Below are 16,255 nucleotides of genomic sequence, written 5' to 3' on the forward strand. Positions count from 1 at the left end.
ATCTTCCTACAAATAAAAGTGGCTCATATTATTCTTAAACACTTCAGAATCCTCCAGGATGATACAGATACCACATCCCTTTTTAAGGATCCTACACTAATCTCCTACAGACTAAAAGCATCAAAGACATGCTCGTCAAGAGTGAGATAAATGACCATTCAAATAATGGCTGTGGTACTGTAGCCTGCAACCACTCTAGATGTGCTACATGTAAATACATTAACACAGAGGCTAAAATAACTGGCACAAAAGGATCAATTGTCATCACCTATTCCTCCACATGCATCACTGCAGGAGTTGTATACTGTATTACCTGTAAAATAAAACGATATGTTTTTGGTCTAGATTTCACTTGCCGCAAACCAGTTTCTACATAGAAACAGTACAAATTTCTTGTTATATCGTTCAATCTACGCCTGTAATCAAAACAGAAAATAGCTAGCCTAGGCTATATTTTACCAATTAATTAATCCAAATCTCAAAAGGTCTGAAGTTTCTTTTTTCTTTTTTTACTGTTCATTAGTTAAACTTTTCGAATGAAAACTCAGAGTATAAACGCATATTCCATGCGCTTTAGATTAAACGCATGGAAAGCGCAGTAACCGTTACTAAATTGTTAAGAGAGATTGTCGTTTCGGAAGTAGGCTAAAGGTCATCACACTTCCCAGTGTCACTGCAGGAATATTTGCTGAAGGGAAGCGGCTGTAATTTCGCATTCTTAGCGCACCTCTTCTGGTGTAAAACGGATTTAACGTGATTCACAATCAGGGCAACAGTAAAAGAACACACTGCTTTCTTTACGATTACCCAATATTGTGTTGGGTTATCCTGGATGGTCAATGTTTACAACTCATCCCGCAGGCCAAAGATACGGCAGGTTGAAAGTTATACTCCAACTGATATTGATTCAGACTCTTTGTTTAGCTTGTCTACATTCAAAACTGTTATTACAGGTCAAGTACTAAGCAGACAGATCACAGAGAGAATTATACAATTCTTTTTGCTACAACTATTTTAATATTTTTACTAATTTTGTGCTGTTTTTTGTGTTCTGTCTCAAGATTAAAAAGCTGAACGAAGACCAAACATGAAAATAAGTACTGATTCAATTTCAAATGCAAGGTTGAACAAAAATGTCTAAGCAATGGAAATCATAACTCTAAATACTGCCTAATCTTAAGATCATTAACTACAGTAGAATTCTTTACAATTCTAAAGTGTTTGTAGTGTCTAGTCATTTATACATCCCATTGTTAAAGCCAGACATTTATTGTGTTATAAACACCATAAAATCATACAAGACTGATTCTCAGTAGTCTAGGAACAGTAACCAAAAATGTCCAAATGCATCTTGATAATGACCATAACTACAGGGGAAAAAAGGGTACATGTAAAAATTTCTGAACAATGCAGTTTACATTAGCATATCAGTATGAGGTGATGTTAGTTCCATTTATGACAGAAAACTGCAAGGATGCTTCTTCCCCCCAATGCTATGCATTTCTCTGGTCCACCTTGACGTATCCACAAACCCTGACTGCATGCAAAAATCATCCATTTTAGGAATATGAAGCACAGTACAAGTCAACATGCAAAAGGCAAGCTTAACATTAACAGTTTAAACAAAAGGTATACAGAACAACAAACATTCAGAAAAGTCCATCTGAATAGCATCATCAAGAAAGTGGTATGACCCGTTTTCAAAACTGCATAAAACAGAAACTGCATAAACATGAGGTTCATTAAAGTGATTAGTGATGGAAGAGTAAATATATTCTACAACTTCTTTAAATCACAGCAAAATGAATTCACATTGGTCACATAATTAAACTAATATGCAGGGATAAAGCATTCTAGCCATTACCACTGATTGTAGAATGTTGGTCCAGATTTTAACTGATATTCATTTAAATAAGTAAAAGTATTTGAAACTACAGTCCTTTTTTTTTTTTTTTTTTTTTTAAACAATCTGGCAAACAAAACATATGACTTTCATATACAGGTTAGTGGTTCAACAAGTAGTAGTTTACTTGCCATCCCATTAAAGAATATTTAAACTGAAAGGGGAAATCAAATAACAATGTATTTACATTGTGAAACAGTAAATATACAGGCATTCCATCAAATATGTAAATTTGTGATTTCTCAGTGCCTGGACAGCATGTAGGTCAAAATGTCAATAAAATTGTCCAGGCCCCAAAGGTAGCCATCTTCTCTGTTGCCCTCCACCCAGGGGCTGCGGTGGTCCAGAGTAAGAGGCGATGGCATGGGGGCGGTCTTCCCAAAGTCAATCATCCATACTCCGGCTCTGCCCTTGTGATCATGTACAAACAGCAAGGAGCTTCCCACCACCTTCAGCAAAGACAAGACACTACTTAGTAAGTGCTGCATCGTGAAAATTAAATTATAACCAGCATTCTTGAATATCCATTCACAACAGGGCATGATGCTTCTCACCTCATGAGTTTTAAAGAAGTCCGATTTCTCAAGCTCGCATCTCAGCTCCTTTAACCGCTTCTGGTAACTTGTCTGCAAAGACAGCAAATACATCATACATTCAACTTGCTCTCAATTTGAATTTTACCAATACAAAACCAACAGGGACAAAATCTGACATACGAGGATTGAGATATTGCTGTCAACAAAGTCTTCTAGTGCTTGCATTACTTCATCCTTATGCTTAGTCTTTTTAAAGTTGGTGTTACAGGAGCCATCTGATTTCTGAACAGAGACATGAAGGTGTATCACATTAGTGAACTTTAAACACATCACTGGAAACAGAAAACAATGTTTAAAAGAAACACAAAAGTAGCAATGTCTTACCATAGATCATGCTCAGTGTACTAAATATTATATGCCTGATAAGTGGCTATTGAGCACTACTGAACATGACAAACTACACTCTGATATCATTAATCAGCATCTCACCTTTATGCCCTCTATACGAAAACCCAGCGTAGCAGTGGAGCTAAGGGTCTCTCTCCACTGCATGTATCTCGTTTTAAGTACTGCTTGTTGGGCTCTTTCTTCTGGCGTTGGAGCCTCTGGGTCCACTGCCACCATTTTTTCATACATATCTGCACGTGGCTGAGGATGCTTGCATGCTTTCTTCAGTTCCTCCTCCAGGTAAGTGCTAATAGGACGTTAGGCACTCAACATCAGTACAAGGGGATATGTTTGATATGCACATTTTGATCTGGCTTTTGTTAGCACTAGGCTTCAGTGCGGGATACCTCTGAGGTCCACCATGCATTTTGTAATATCATAGTAATTAACACAATATAATATAGAATACACACAGAACAACATATAAATTAAAAACAAAGTATAGAGGGCCAGTGTAACTATTTATATAAAATAAAATAACTATTTTCAAGCCATCACTGTGTCAAATGCCACTGAAATTATGCTCACTGGACTTAAAAATGATACTCTATATTAAGAGCACCAAGATGGTCAATGTCATATTTCTTATATCAAGTTCTCACCGGCTTCCCATTTTGCAGTCCATGATGCAAGGGGATTCAAAGTAGGTGAGCAGGTTATCCATGAGGTTGTAGTCCTGCCCATCTCTCTGCGTCACTCCATGATAGCCTGGTACAAAGGGCTGCAGTACATCCTCCATAAGCTTCTGCAGACACTGCTGCTCACAGGCACAGTATTTCTTCAGCAATTTACCATCATTGCCTGTTTGAAAGTTACCTACAAAGTCAATATTGTATATAGCAGAAATAATAATGAAGGCAAATCAACAATAAGATAACATTCCATGCTGGGAACACCATCAGAATAATAACCATGCATACAGACAAGATTTATGCTCAACTGCACAAAGCTGAAAGGAATTTTTCTGACATTTTAGAAAAATTTTAGTAACTTGCAAGCTGCATACAACCAAAACATTCACAGGGCTAGTTAGGAAGCTCAGTACAAAGGTGAAAAAGTAAATAGTATAAAAGTACAAAAGTAAATACAAAGCATCTCAGAAACACACAAACCTGCATGGCCAACGACTTGAACCCAAGGAGACTGCTTTTTCAAAGGCACCACAACCGGTGACCAGTTCACCATGTTTCTATTCTTCTTCCACACATCAATCTTTTAGAAAAAGAAAGACAATAATAGCACTGAAGAACAAGACTACCTAAACTGCTGTACAATATTCGTAAATAGTTGAACTAAGCTTCTTGAAAGGCATATATTGAGGCTACATATTCACCCTTTCGCAACATGGTAACAAGCATGAAACCCTTGCACATAGCTTCTTTAAAACTATGCCTATGATCATTCAACCTTCACGTGGTCACCAATCTATAAAACTGTCTCTTCCTAAATGTTGCTTTTTCTTACACCTGCCTTTGACTTCAGACTCACAAAGCAGATTATTTCTGCTATTTTAACCATATAGTTTTTCCATAAGGCCAATCATTTACAACAATGCTGAACTAGCTAAAGTTATCAAGCAATATGGAGAGCCAGTGATTGCTCACTAATGTTACACAATAACTCATGAAACATTTACAGACAAGACTTGTTTTGCTACCAACACAGGCAGCAACCATATGGTAACGGTCCACTTACACACAGTAAGAAACAGTTCTATTCAATGTGCTTTCCTAAACCCAAAATGTTTATATCTGGTTTATTGAACACTGAAGTAGCAGGAAAATGTAATAGCTAGAAAGGTTTAATCCATTCCTCTTCACATGCATTTTACAGTAGTAGTGCTGTTAATGTTTTGATATCCTAGAGTTCATGATGATACATGCAAGACCCTAGCATTTGATCCTTAAAATGGACAGAACATTGAGCACTTCAGATTATTTATCAACAGCTACCTATCTTTATAGTCAGGTCTCTATACACCACTAAAAATAATACTCAGGTCCTCAACTCCCTCAAAAAAGTGTCTTTACCAAGAACTGCTCTTGTGTAAATACATCTCCTTGCAATACACAATACTGGCAAATAAAAAACATGTACTCAGATTCCAGAAGTTTGATATATTCCCCCCCCCCCATCTCCTCTAAACCACATATACTCTCTTGGGTAGTAGAAAACTAGTCAGACTAGAATGATATTCTCCAGAGCAAAAAAAGATGCCAGAGGGAGAGGCCCATCGTACATAGCTAGCACGGTTGACCTTATAAGCACAGTTTCTGCACTGCCCTCATTTTAGTACATAATATATGGCTCACAATTTACATGTATAACTGACTTACTCACTGATATACAAAACTCTTCCAATAAAGACTATCTGAAACACTCTGCCTGGCATGTAGTGATATAAGTAACTGTGGTTTTTGTTATTGTCCTCAAGGCACTTCCCCTCATTATCAAGTATCATCACCTTTAGTATCTGATTCCATCTTGTTTCATTGTTTGCCCTTGTTTCTAACTAAACACATTCTCAAAAAGGCATACAGCCTAAAACAATAATGCTGCAATATGCTCTTTAAAAATAGAACTTTTACTTAGAGAAATCTATATTTTCAACTCTTAAAGTCAAAGATTTATTGCGCTATTGCTAAAGCTTTGTCTGTCAACGTTCTAGCTCACTCAATGCAAAATTTAATCTAAAAAATCCTAATCTTCACATAAACCTCCAAATATGTCAGTGAAGGTTTAACTTAATCTTGAGTTAAATATGTGCAGTCCAATAATATGAAAAAAATGGACTGAAAACTTTATCCAAACATATAACCTAATGTCACTAAGAGCTATGTTACGCTCTCAGCAAATAATAGCCTAGTATGTGGTTTTACTTTTACAGAACTTTGACATCTAATAGTATCATAAAAGCCTATGTTGTTTAAACAATGTTACATGCTCAGCTTCCTTTATTATCCAGTAAAACTATTATTATTATTATTTAGTACTACTACTACTACTACTACTACTACTAGTAGTAGTAGTAGTAGTGTAGCAACATTCTTAGGTGGGAATCCAAAACCATGGATCCAGGCTGTGCTGCAAGTTTAATGCAAAGACGTTCACGGGCAAAGCAGTAAATGTAAGTAAACTACTTAATGTTTGATACTCACACTGTTATGGTCGCCTGAGCAGAGACTGCAGTTTAGTGTCCCCGTTTGTTTACCTTCATTATTTCCACTACATTCCTCCTCATATTCCTCAAAAGACGACGTTGGAGAGAGGCCGGCAGAAGATGAATTTGAGAGCTTTCGGAGTCCGAGAGACGAAGCTGGGGAGCTTCCAAACCCGCTGTCGGAACAGACCGACTCCTCGTCGGGGTTAGAACCAGAGGCAAGTCTAAAGCTACTAAAAGCGTTCTTCTGATAATTCTGGTGGATACATGGTTCAGATGTTACAACTAGCTCAGGAAGAGCCATCGCACCGCTGTGTAGAGGGGAACATAGACCTTGTGTATGAATAACATTACACTTTACGTCCCCTACTGGTTCCTCCTGGTGTCCAGGCCGGTACAGGTTATGCAGCATGTCTCCCACATCCAGACAGGGAGCTGTGGGACCAGGTGTTTTTGTCATCGCAACTGCTTATTTAAACTCACCAAGAACAATGTAAACTTCGAGTTCTAATTTAATTGGCCCAGAAAGACACACTGCTCGGTGGCTAGATAGCTAGCGTTAGCACACACGCACATCACTTCTAAGGCCCTTTTGTGTGACTAGCTAAATAGCTGACGTACTATGTTATTCAGTTCTCTTATTCATGCACAGGTAATGTGTCGATCATTTTTAGAAAGATGTGGGTAGCTAAACGTTCTATAGTTTTTTCGATCACATATTTCCCCTCCAAAGAAATGCAGCGCCCAGACGAATAGCTTAGTTGCACGCTTGTAGCTGGCAGTGACTGCGTGGTGGTGGGAAACGCAGTTGTCTGGACTGATCTGGTTGGTTAAACCTAAGGACAGTATTTGGCACCGCCCTCTTAATTTACCCGTTTTAAAGTGACAGCACTGCTCACGCAGTAAATATGCATTATCTACACGACGAAGTATTCTTTATATATATATATATATATATATATATATATATATATATATATATATATATATATATATATATATATATATTCCAACTTTAATATCGCCAATACTGGGATCTGTTCGAGTCACTTGGAAGCAACTCACTGCATTTAGTTATGTAAACGCGGACAAGACGACCTGCTAAAATTCAAACCGAGCATCAGAGTGGGGAAGGTGATTTAAGTGACTTCGAACATGGAATTGTTATTGGGGATAGGCTGGTCTAAGAATTTCAGAAACTGCTAATCTACTGGGATTTTCACTCACAAACAGCTCTAGTGTTTACAGAGAATTGCCAGATAAAAGAGGAAATATTCAGTGAGCAGCAGTTCTCTGCAAAAAAGCACCACCTACCAACCGTGGTCCACCAGGATTCCAAGACCTGACAGATCAACCTAAGCACTGGTTGGATCAACGACCAGAAAACATAAGACTCAGCACAGAAGCAGCTTGCACACCCTAGATCCACCAGTGTAGCTGACAGGCTACTTGGACTAAACCCGAATGCCTAGCCCAGTGTAACGTATAATTCTGCATAATTTAAATTCTTCAACTTTTGAGTTGGTTTTTAGTGCCCAGGCCACCATAAAGGGTGGTATATACCAAGGAGATATACTGCTGTACGGCAAGACAAAAAGGAACCCACTGACCCACCTGGCCAGGATCGACAGCAAGGACATAGGAATGTCATTCAGTATGGAGAAGTGTGGTTGGCTGATGGTAAAAAGAGGAAAAGTGGTCTGGACAGAAGTAATTGAACTTTCACAAGGCCATATAACAGACATGAAGGACAGCAACAAATACTTAGGGATTCTCCAATCACACAGGAACCATGATGCCCTCATGGATTCTGTTTCTGACAGTTTGGTCAGAAACATGTACTTTAGTAGGCTGCTGGGGGTCATCTTGGCCATGCTACTCTTGCATCTCCTTGCAAAGGAGCAGATACCAATTCTGCTTCTGGGCTAATGCTCTTCTACAGCCTTGTCTGTCTTGAGGCTGCGCTGGGAGGATGTGCCTTCCTGGAGGAGCTGGACTACCTGTACAAGCTAAATGGGCAGCAAGTATCACAAAGATACAACTGTAGAGAAGAATGAGTCAGGAAGGATAGAGAGACAGTATTTGTCTATGGCCAGCACCTGCAAAACCATTCCCTTTTGGTGGATTGTTTTGCTGTCACATCTCCAGTGCACCTGTTGTCACTTTCTTTTATACCAAAGCAGGTGAAAAAAGCAAAGCAAGTTGCCCATATTTCCTAACTGGACAGAATGATATGCCAGAAGTTTAATTGACTTGGGTGTTATACTGTGATTACGTGTTTTGAGCAGTATATATACATAGACAGGTGCAATTCAAAAACTAGAATATTGTGAAAAATTCATTTTTGCTCATAATTCTCACACACACACACACACACACACAATAAAACTGTTTTGCAACCTTGATGTTTTTAAAGCATCAACATCACAGCAATTTCTCCTTTATACCTATGCCAATATCATCTATTGAATATTAACTTTTAAAACGCAGGGCACCATGCTTCATAATACCAGAGTACAAAAATCATGTAAGCATGCTATTTAAACATGCCAGTATGCCATGAATTTAGTGTCTTTTGTGTGCATGTTGGTAGGAGGAGGGGATAGCAGCTGTTCTGCCAGATGGATAGGTCACAATAACTCAATGCTGTTCATTAAGAAATTTAGGCCAGCTGTGGTTTCCTACTGCAAGACACAAAATACCTAGAAATCCCTCATCTAATGAAAGCACTCATCTAGCTCAAAATATATCAATCACATCTGCCTTGACACTGTACAAGAGTGCCTGCAAACACAGAAACTTCCTCTAAAGGTGAAAATTTCATCAATATAAACTGGGCAGGAAAACAAATCAATGAAGATGATGTGGAAAGTTACTGGACTGTATGTTTCATCTCACTGCATACATAGAAACCACTGTGGCACAAGTGCTCAGGAGCAAGCCAGCAATAGATGGCTAAATACTAATGCCTTAAAACCTCTTTAAGACATTCAAACCATAGCTGCCACAAATAAAAATATGTATACAAGCAAGACCACATGTGATATATATGCAAGTCTCATGTCATGTTCCCAAGTGAGTCTTAAAAGCAACTGAACAAATAAACCCCCGACACAAAGTATATAACAGCAAGTGATGGCACCATAATAGTGCATAATTGTAGAAAAATGGTTAAATAAATGGAAGACATATTTAAAAGGAAGGAAAAATTCATATAAAAATAATTTTCAAACACAAGACCCATTTGTAAGAGTGATTAAAACTGAGTTACAATATATATAAAAATCTGTCTAAAAGTAACTGACTGTCACATACACACAGCATATAAACATCAGTCTCTCAGGTCTAGGATACTCTTGGGTCCTTCAAAAATGATGTCTGTCACATTGCAAAGTCCATGTTCTACAAATTAGGAAGGGCCTAACATTTATAGCATGAAACAGTATGTCTCTTGAGGTTTTAGCATTTGTGAGCAGTGAGCACCCACTGAAACAGTGGAAGGAAAAACAAATAATTGTGCTGATATGTATCAGTACAAGTATATGCAATAACACCAAATGTTTGCTGTTCATTTGGCAACATTAGTGTCCTGTATCCAGATCCTTCATGTACTCTTGCAGGGCCTGGAGACGAGCATCAATTTCTGACAGATCAGCTCCAGTGTCCATGGAGTTCTCTGGCAGAGGGAAAGAAGAAAACAAAACAAAACAAAACAAAAAAAACAAACCATGCTTCAATACAGCATAATAGTATCGGGTACTTTCTGCACAACTATTGCTAGTCTACCTACCTCTCATTCTTTGTGTTGGAGTGCTACACATTGGCTTTTTGTTAAAGTGTTTCCCTCTTGTCTGTGAAGGAAAATATTTCCTATTTTGACAATGAAGTACAATAATCTGAACTGCAACAATCTGCAATCTTTAGAAATTATATTTCTGTGGGTGTTTTTTTTGACTATGAAAACTACTTTTAGATGGGATCAATATTTTACATTGGAATCATAGGAACTCCTTAAAACAGCACAGCAACTCACCATTTTTGGACCATTATAAGATATTTTTCTGCTTCTGTAAAAATAAATACATAAGTAAATACATTTTAAAAAGACATGACCTAAAACCCAAGAACCATGCTTTGAATTTACAACAAAGACAATAACTGATGGAGTCTCTTAATCCCTGATGAGTTACAGGACTGTAGAATCCAAGTTGGACACAGGGTGAAAGTAACTTTTTAGTTTCTCATACAGCGCATTGCCTGAGTCCCGGATGTTTTGCCACTTGCACAAGCACTCTTGGTAATGTAATGAAAAACGTCGAATGTAGATAACTTGATTGATGATATCTGTTCTATCAAATAATTTTCAATCTTGGATTATACAGCAGTTCATAGTTATTGGATGCTGTCTAGAGTATAGTGACTCACCTGCTGTTCAGGGGCTTAGCAAGCTCTTCAAACTCAGCCAACGAGCTTTCAGAAGAGTGGTGACTCCTTCTGCTCTCCACAGATACACTCCTACCCCGGCCTACACTTCCCGCTCTAGTAAGATGAGTAATAGGCACTCGGGACCGTGACCGCCCTCGTTCATTCATAGCTGGTGATGCCAGCATGTCCCTCCTGACTTTCCGTTGGCTAATGAAGAAATTGATTTTTGTGTTATTTTATATGTCATGTCAACATGTGTCATTAATGCATTGTCCATTTGTATTAAAATGCCTTGCCACTGGAAACAACAAATCCTTAATTCTGATGGTCCAAAAGTGTTCAACAAACCAATATTGGTTTCTCCAATATAAAACTGATTACATTTCTTACAAGTAATACAGTAGACAACTCCCACAGTGATGCATGAGGAGGAATGGGTGATGACAACTGATCCTTTTGTGCCTGCTATTTTAGTGGCTGTGTTAAATTTACATGTAGCACAGAGTACTTGCATGCTACAGTACCACAGCCATTATTTGAATAATCATCTATCTCATTCTTGACAGGCATGTCTTTGGTGTTTTTGTCTCATCTGTAGGACATTACAGACAATATCATATTGTCTGTAATAATACTAGGACATATTAATCACCTACAGTCGGTCGAGACAAAAACATCAAAGACATGCAGGCTGTGCAATCATGCCCCTTAGACAATCCCGCACATAACAGCTGGATGCAAGATGCTAGCAGGAAGAGCGTACATGGAATGCCATAACCAAGTGGCTGGCATAGTATACAGCAACAATTGTGTCGAGTACAGGCTGGAAGTTCCAAGGCCAATGTTGGATATACCCCCAAAGGTGGTGGACCATGCTAAGACCCAGTGGGACTTCCAGATACAGACAGAGAAAATGGTAATACTGGACATAGTATTGGTGGACAAACAGCAGAAGGGGGCTGTAGTGATCCCAGGCGATAGCAACACCAGGAACAAAGAAGCTTGAGAAAAACCAAGGGCTGGGAGAAGAGCTGAAAAAGATGTGGAAGGTGAAAGCAATAGTGGTTCCAGTAGTAATTAGAGCACAAAGGGCTGTGACCCCCAAACAAGGAGAATGGCTCCAGCAGAGTCCAGGAACAACATCTGAGATTTCCATCCAGAAGAGTGCAGTCCTGGGAACAGCTAAGATACTATGCAGGACCCTCAAACACCAAGGCCTCTGGTAGAGGACCCAAACTTGAAGGATAAAGATCACCCGGATGAGGGTAAGTGGGGAATCTTTTTATATTTTTATATATATATATCATACAATACATGTATTCACACGCACACATACACACACACCTCATAGTGATATATAAGACTAATGGCTGGTTGAATGGTCATTTGATGACACTAAATGAAAACAACTAACAGCTTCAAACAAAGCTTACAGCACATACATAAACAAGTTCAAAGAAAATATATTCTTACTTCTTAAGTTCTGCCTCTTTTTGGCGCCGTTGTCTCTCTTGAATATATGCTGTTGGGTCAAACCGTGGTCCTTGAGAACCTAATGAAAGATAACATGCAAGAGTTCAAATCTGAGACAACTGCCCTTCTTTACTGATTTTATAGCTGACCTTTGTTCACATAATCACAAGATGCTTAAAACAATTAGATGAACAAAAATCATTAAGGTTATTAGTAACTCCAATGTATGCATTTCTGTCCATTTAAAGTACTTGTGCATTCCAGAGTATGTGAGCGGAACAACGGAAAACACTGCTCCTCACGCAAAGCATTCTGCCATCACTCCACTCCAACTTTTCTTATTCCTGCTCCTTGTTCCATGCACTCAGCAGTCCCTCCACTCCAACTATTCCACTGTCTCCATTTCCCACTCCTTCCTCCCCGTTCAAGCCAAAAAAAAAAAAAGCTTTTTAATAATTCTTTTAAATATGTATTAAAAATATGAGTTCTTAGCTTAACAAAATGGAATAAACAAGACTTTTTACTGTCATTTTACTGAACTGAAGGAAAACTAGTAGCAGGCTGAAAACCTTTTTTTAAAATCTAAAATAACTGTTTAGCCTACTGTACATTGTATAGGAACATGTCCCTGTAGATGGAAAACCGTCATGTTTTCTAGACACTTATATTTTTGGATTCCATAACAAATCCTTTATGATAGCAATAGCCTCGCCGTATTTGTGTTCAATGATAGGAGTTTTAATTAGGACCTTGGTTTTTTGATCATTTTCATAGTGTGTGTGAAAGTACCTAGCGAACTCCAAGCCTGTAAAAAGGTATGGTGCAACTTCATTATGGGCCATTGTCACATGTCAGTGGTACTAGAGCAGTCTTGGAGTAAAAGAAAACACCCAACTTTAAGAAAATCTGGTCTAGCCTAGAAAGCGCAATGGAGTTTATGTTATTGAATCTCAAACAATATTTTTCAGTACTTTCTTTCACTTTCTAATGACATCCTGAAGCTTGCCACCCATAAACATCACAATTAGGCAAATACACTGGATATATGATGTTGTGACCAGGCCTATACACATTTGCTTGTTTGGGAATTTTTATTCATTTATTTTATTTAAAATTTAGAACTTAGAACTGGAAAAACTGCCCATTTTACTTTAGCAGTGGATTTGTTCATACATAATTGTCCATATCAACTTTATTCACAGATGAAGTATAATGCTTTACATCATGGCAAATTTCTTTTTCCACCACACCATCCTCATTCCAGGAAAATTCTGAGATAATCAATGCTGTAACTATCAACATAATACAACTATAAATTAAAGCACTCATTCCATCAGTTTATTTCATTTTCCATGTACTATTACCAGAACATTTTCAGTTATATTTGCAAAAAAAGATAAGGAAGAAGAAGAAAAACTGTCTAATAAATGTCTAATGAATCATGTAGAACATACCTAGTGGAGATGGTGAAGGTCTTGAAATGTAGTTCTGTGTTCCTGAGGAACCTGACCTTCTTCCTCTCTCTTCTGACCTCCTACTCCTGTCCTCCACCCTCTCTCTGGACCCTGAGCGAGCTCTCATTCCCACTCGGGTCAAACTGTGCTCTCTGGAGGTTGACCGGTGAAATTTTCCTTCACCCCTGGACCCACTCCGGCCTGACAAAACTGGAGTCATCCTTCTGCAAACATGAATTAAGAAGGTTAGCTGTAATTGAAACTATCACAGAGCAGTTGGAAAAGTGCAAACTGCTTACCCCCGGCGCAACACTGCTAACTCAGTAGTCAGACTCTTTACACGTATCCGAAGAGCTCTCTCGGAGGCCTGAAGTTCTTCTAACTGGTGAGAGATATATTAACACATCTGTGAGAAACTACCATAAAGGTTAGGAACCATACTGTTTCTCAGCAGTAAAAAGGGTAATAATTAATGGTAAGAATTGCTGAGAAACAGTTGGGACTCACCTGCTCCATAAGGTGGTGCTGCTCTTGTCCCCTCTTACTGGCTGAACGCTGGCTTTTTGCTCTCTCCCTCAGCAGCTGCTCTTCCAGGCTTCGCACTGCTTCTCTGAGTCCAAGAGTACCAGGGGTTGAGCTTGGTCCAACCAGCTGCAGCCTCTCCAAAGCCTTGGCCAGAGCATCCTTCTCCTCCCTGACCACAGCCAACCTAATGCAAGTTTAATCACAAATGGCTATTAAGAGATGATTGATCATCAGTCAAATAAACCTTCTGATCTTGTCTAAATTCTATGCCCGACTGTATTTGGGTGTCAACACTGACAAGTATTGGGTGAATAGGAAATAAAACAGCAAAACCCAGGTCTTGCTATACGGTTTAAAAAGAGAACTGACTCTACACGGAGTCTCCGAATTTCTTGATCTGCTGTGTGGTCTCCTCGTATCCCCAAAGCATTAAGTTCAGCCCTTAGAGCCCTGATCTCCCTCTGGAGGACTGCAGGATCAGGCTTACCGAGATAGGGCAGTGGAAGAGGATAGTGTATTCTAGCATAGTATATGAAGGAAGAGAGAAAATATCAGCAAAGAACAAAAAATTGTATTTGAAAAGCGTTTTTAACCATTTTCTTACGATAGCCATAAAAAATTACTAACCTATCAAATTCTACCGTGTAGATGAGGATGAGGTAGCGTTTCGCAGTGAGAGCAGCTGACTGTTGCTGGGCACGAGGCCTGCCCACTACACCTGCCTTCCTGTTTCGCAGGAGTTCCAGGTCCGAGTAGGTTAGCAGGTCCAGAGTCACTGATTCACTAGACTAATGTTTTAAAGATCTTTAGAGTTAGTAATGCAAACATACAACTGATCCACCCCAAGGAAATTCATATAAAAATCATTTTCAAACACAAAACATATTTGTGAGAGTGATCTCTGAGTTATTACATCAGTCAAACCTACCTTACTCACTGCAGACTGGAGCATGCTGCAGAATATAGGGAACTGTTTGAAATTTCCAGTTTTACGGGTAAGATCTTCAATGTCTAAAGAATAGTACCACAAATTAGGGAGTGCAGATGAATCAGATCTCAAATGTTTATTTTGGATAAATGCACACTCACAAGCATGATCAAACTCTCCTTTCCACTGGTCCGCCGTCATGACATCAGAAATTTCTACTATAAGTAATCGATCTTGCACTTCCACCTTCACAACAAATTCAGCTCCACGAAATTTTAGTTCTTCTTGTACAAATACGCCAACCTCCATGGCTTATTGGAGTAATTCCAGTAACCTGAGAAACATCGTAGTTTAAGGCTAATAACGTTTTTAGTTTTATATAGGTAAAAGTCACTAATGTAGCTTAACTCGGAGACACAAGGTTTGAACCACTAGCTACTTAAATCACTTAGCTAGCGGTTTGGTTCGCTGGCTAGCTAGCTAGCACATCTAGCTAAGATACAGATCCAAAGTAAAACAAAGCAGGTAAGTTCTGGCTTGTTCATAGGTTACAAGAGTAACGTTACGTTAAATAAGATGGCTATTGACAACCAATAAAACCAGGACAACTACCCGATTTAACCAAGTCGCTTTATTTTACTTGCACTCCTTTTAAAACCTTTGATTATATCGTTTTAGTTAGCTAGGATAACTAGCGTAAGATAGTTAGCAAATTACGATGTTTAAAGGATTTCTCGTTGCCTTCCAGCCAAGTGCTTCTTGACTAGCTTGAGATGCGAAAAGTTTGCACACTAAGCTATCTAGATAGTATTCACAAGCAGTTCGCGTTAGCTAGCTATTGAAACTAATGTTTGCTTGCTAGACAACATTGTGAGACTGCTAGACAGATCAGCAATAGGAATTAGTTTTTCTGATTTATGAGGACCAGCGAATTACGCAGCTATAGCAGTCTTGTGACCAAATAGCTAGCTATCTAATCGCTAGTGAAGTGGATAGTATTGAGTGAACACTAGCTTGCTAAGTAGTCATCTAGCACGGCGTTAACTTTGCAAAACCAAATTCGCTAGGGCTAGCTAGCACATACCCGTCAAAAATGAGGTGGTTTATCAGGAACTGTCTAAATTAAACGCTAGCTACATTTGAAGGTTGCGATTAAAACAAAAATAAGGACACCGAGACGCAGAAGCAAATAAAAGCAAACGCCACATAAGAGAGTCTAATTTAGAGATTTTAGCTAACCACCAACTTCACTGTCAGTTGCAAGAAACAATCGAAAACAGCGGCTCAACAACCGGGAATTTATAAAATCCGCCCCCAAACTGGATGTATTGATAAACGACTGGTCAAAGACTCAAGATGGGGGACTTTGATTCCCTAATCTACTTGTCAATCAAATGCAACACA

General features: G+C 38.8%; 2 protein-coding genes across 3 annotated transcripts; both read right to left on the reverse strand.

Annotated features, from left to right (window-relative positions):
* Positions 1-1,253: 1,253 nt before the first annotated feature.
* itpkca (inositol-trisphosphate 3-kinase Ca) lies at positions 1,254-6,840 on the reverse strand. 2 transcript variants are annotated; one of them, XM_027006561.2, is made up of 7 exons: positions 6,045-6,840; positions 3,999-4,098; positions 3,489-3,702; positions 2,929-3,133; positions 2,620-2,721; positions 2,458-2,529; positions 1,254-2,352 (listed from the first exon to the last, which is right to left on the reverse strand). In XM_027006561.2, exons 1-7 carry the CDS (start codon positions 6,504-6,506, stop codon positions 2,146-2,148), a joined length of 1,362 nt encoding a protein of 453 aa, XP_026862362.1. In that variant the 5' UTR covers positions 6,507-6,840; the 3' UTR covers positions 1,254-2,145. The 2 variants fall into 2 exon arrangements, with proteins under 2 accessions (XP_026862362.1, XP_026862370.1); XM_027006569.2 differs by lacking the exon at positions 6,045-6,840 and adding an exon at positions 4,220-4,970.
* Positions 6,841-8,435: 1,595 nt separating this feature from the next.
* On the reverse strand, positions 8,436-16,175 carry ccdc61 (coiled-coil domain containing 61). The gene is made up of 12 exons (XM_027006786.2): positions 15,013-16,175; positions 14,852-14,934; positions 14,551-14,711; positions 14,293-14,442; positions 13,906-14,107; positions 13,698-13,780; positions 13,399-13,622; positions 11,945-12,023; positions 10,472-10,678; positions 10,080-10,113; positions 9,837-9,897; positions 8,436-9,722 (listed from the first exon to the last, which is right to left on the reverse strand). The coding sequence occupies exons 1-12, from the start codon at positions 15,158-15,160 to the stop codon at positions 9,628-9,630; spliced, it is 1,527 nt and encodes a 508-aa protein (XP_026862587.2). The 5' UTR covers positions 15,161-16,175; the 3' UTR covers positions 8,436-9,627.
* Positions 16,176-16,255: the final 80 nt, after the last annotated feature.

This window comes from Electrophorus electricus, chromosome 6 (genome assembly GCF_013358815.1).
Source record: "Electrophorus electricus isolate fEleEle1 chromosome 6, fEleEle1.pri, whole genome shotgun sequence".
Lineage (NCBI taxonomy): Eukaryota > Metazoa > Chordata > Actinopteri > Gymnotiformes > Gymnotidae > Electrophorus > Electrophorus electricus.

Coding starts and splice junctions, on each gene's coding strand:
- ccdc61 (XM_027006786.2), bottom strand. CDS start 15,160: ATGGAGGTTGGCGTATTTGTACAAGAAGAACTAAAATTTCGTGGAGCT. Junction 13,781..13,905: donor AGCACCACCTTATGGAGCAG/GTGAGTCCCAAC, acceptor ATCTCTCACCAG/TTAGAAGAACTTCAGGCCTC. Junction 13,623..13,697: donor TTAGCAGTGTTGCGCCGGGG/GTAAGCAGTTTG, acceptor TCATGTTTGCAG/AAGGATGACTCCAGTTTTGT.
- itpkca (XM_027006561.2), bottom strand. CDS start 6,506: ATGACAAAAACACCTGGTCCCACAGCTCCCTGTCTGGATGTGGGAGAC. Junction 4,099..6,044: donor GCTCAGGCGACCATAACAGT/GTGAGTATCAAA, acceptor TTTTTCTAAAAG/ATTGATGTGTGGAAGAAGAA. Junction 3,134..3,488: donor GACTGCAAAATGGGAAGCCG/GTGAGAACTTGA, acceptor ACGTCCTATTAG/CACTTACCTGGAGGAGGAAC.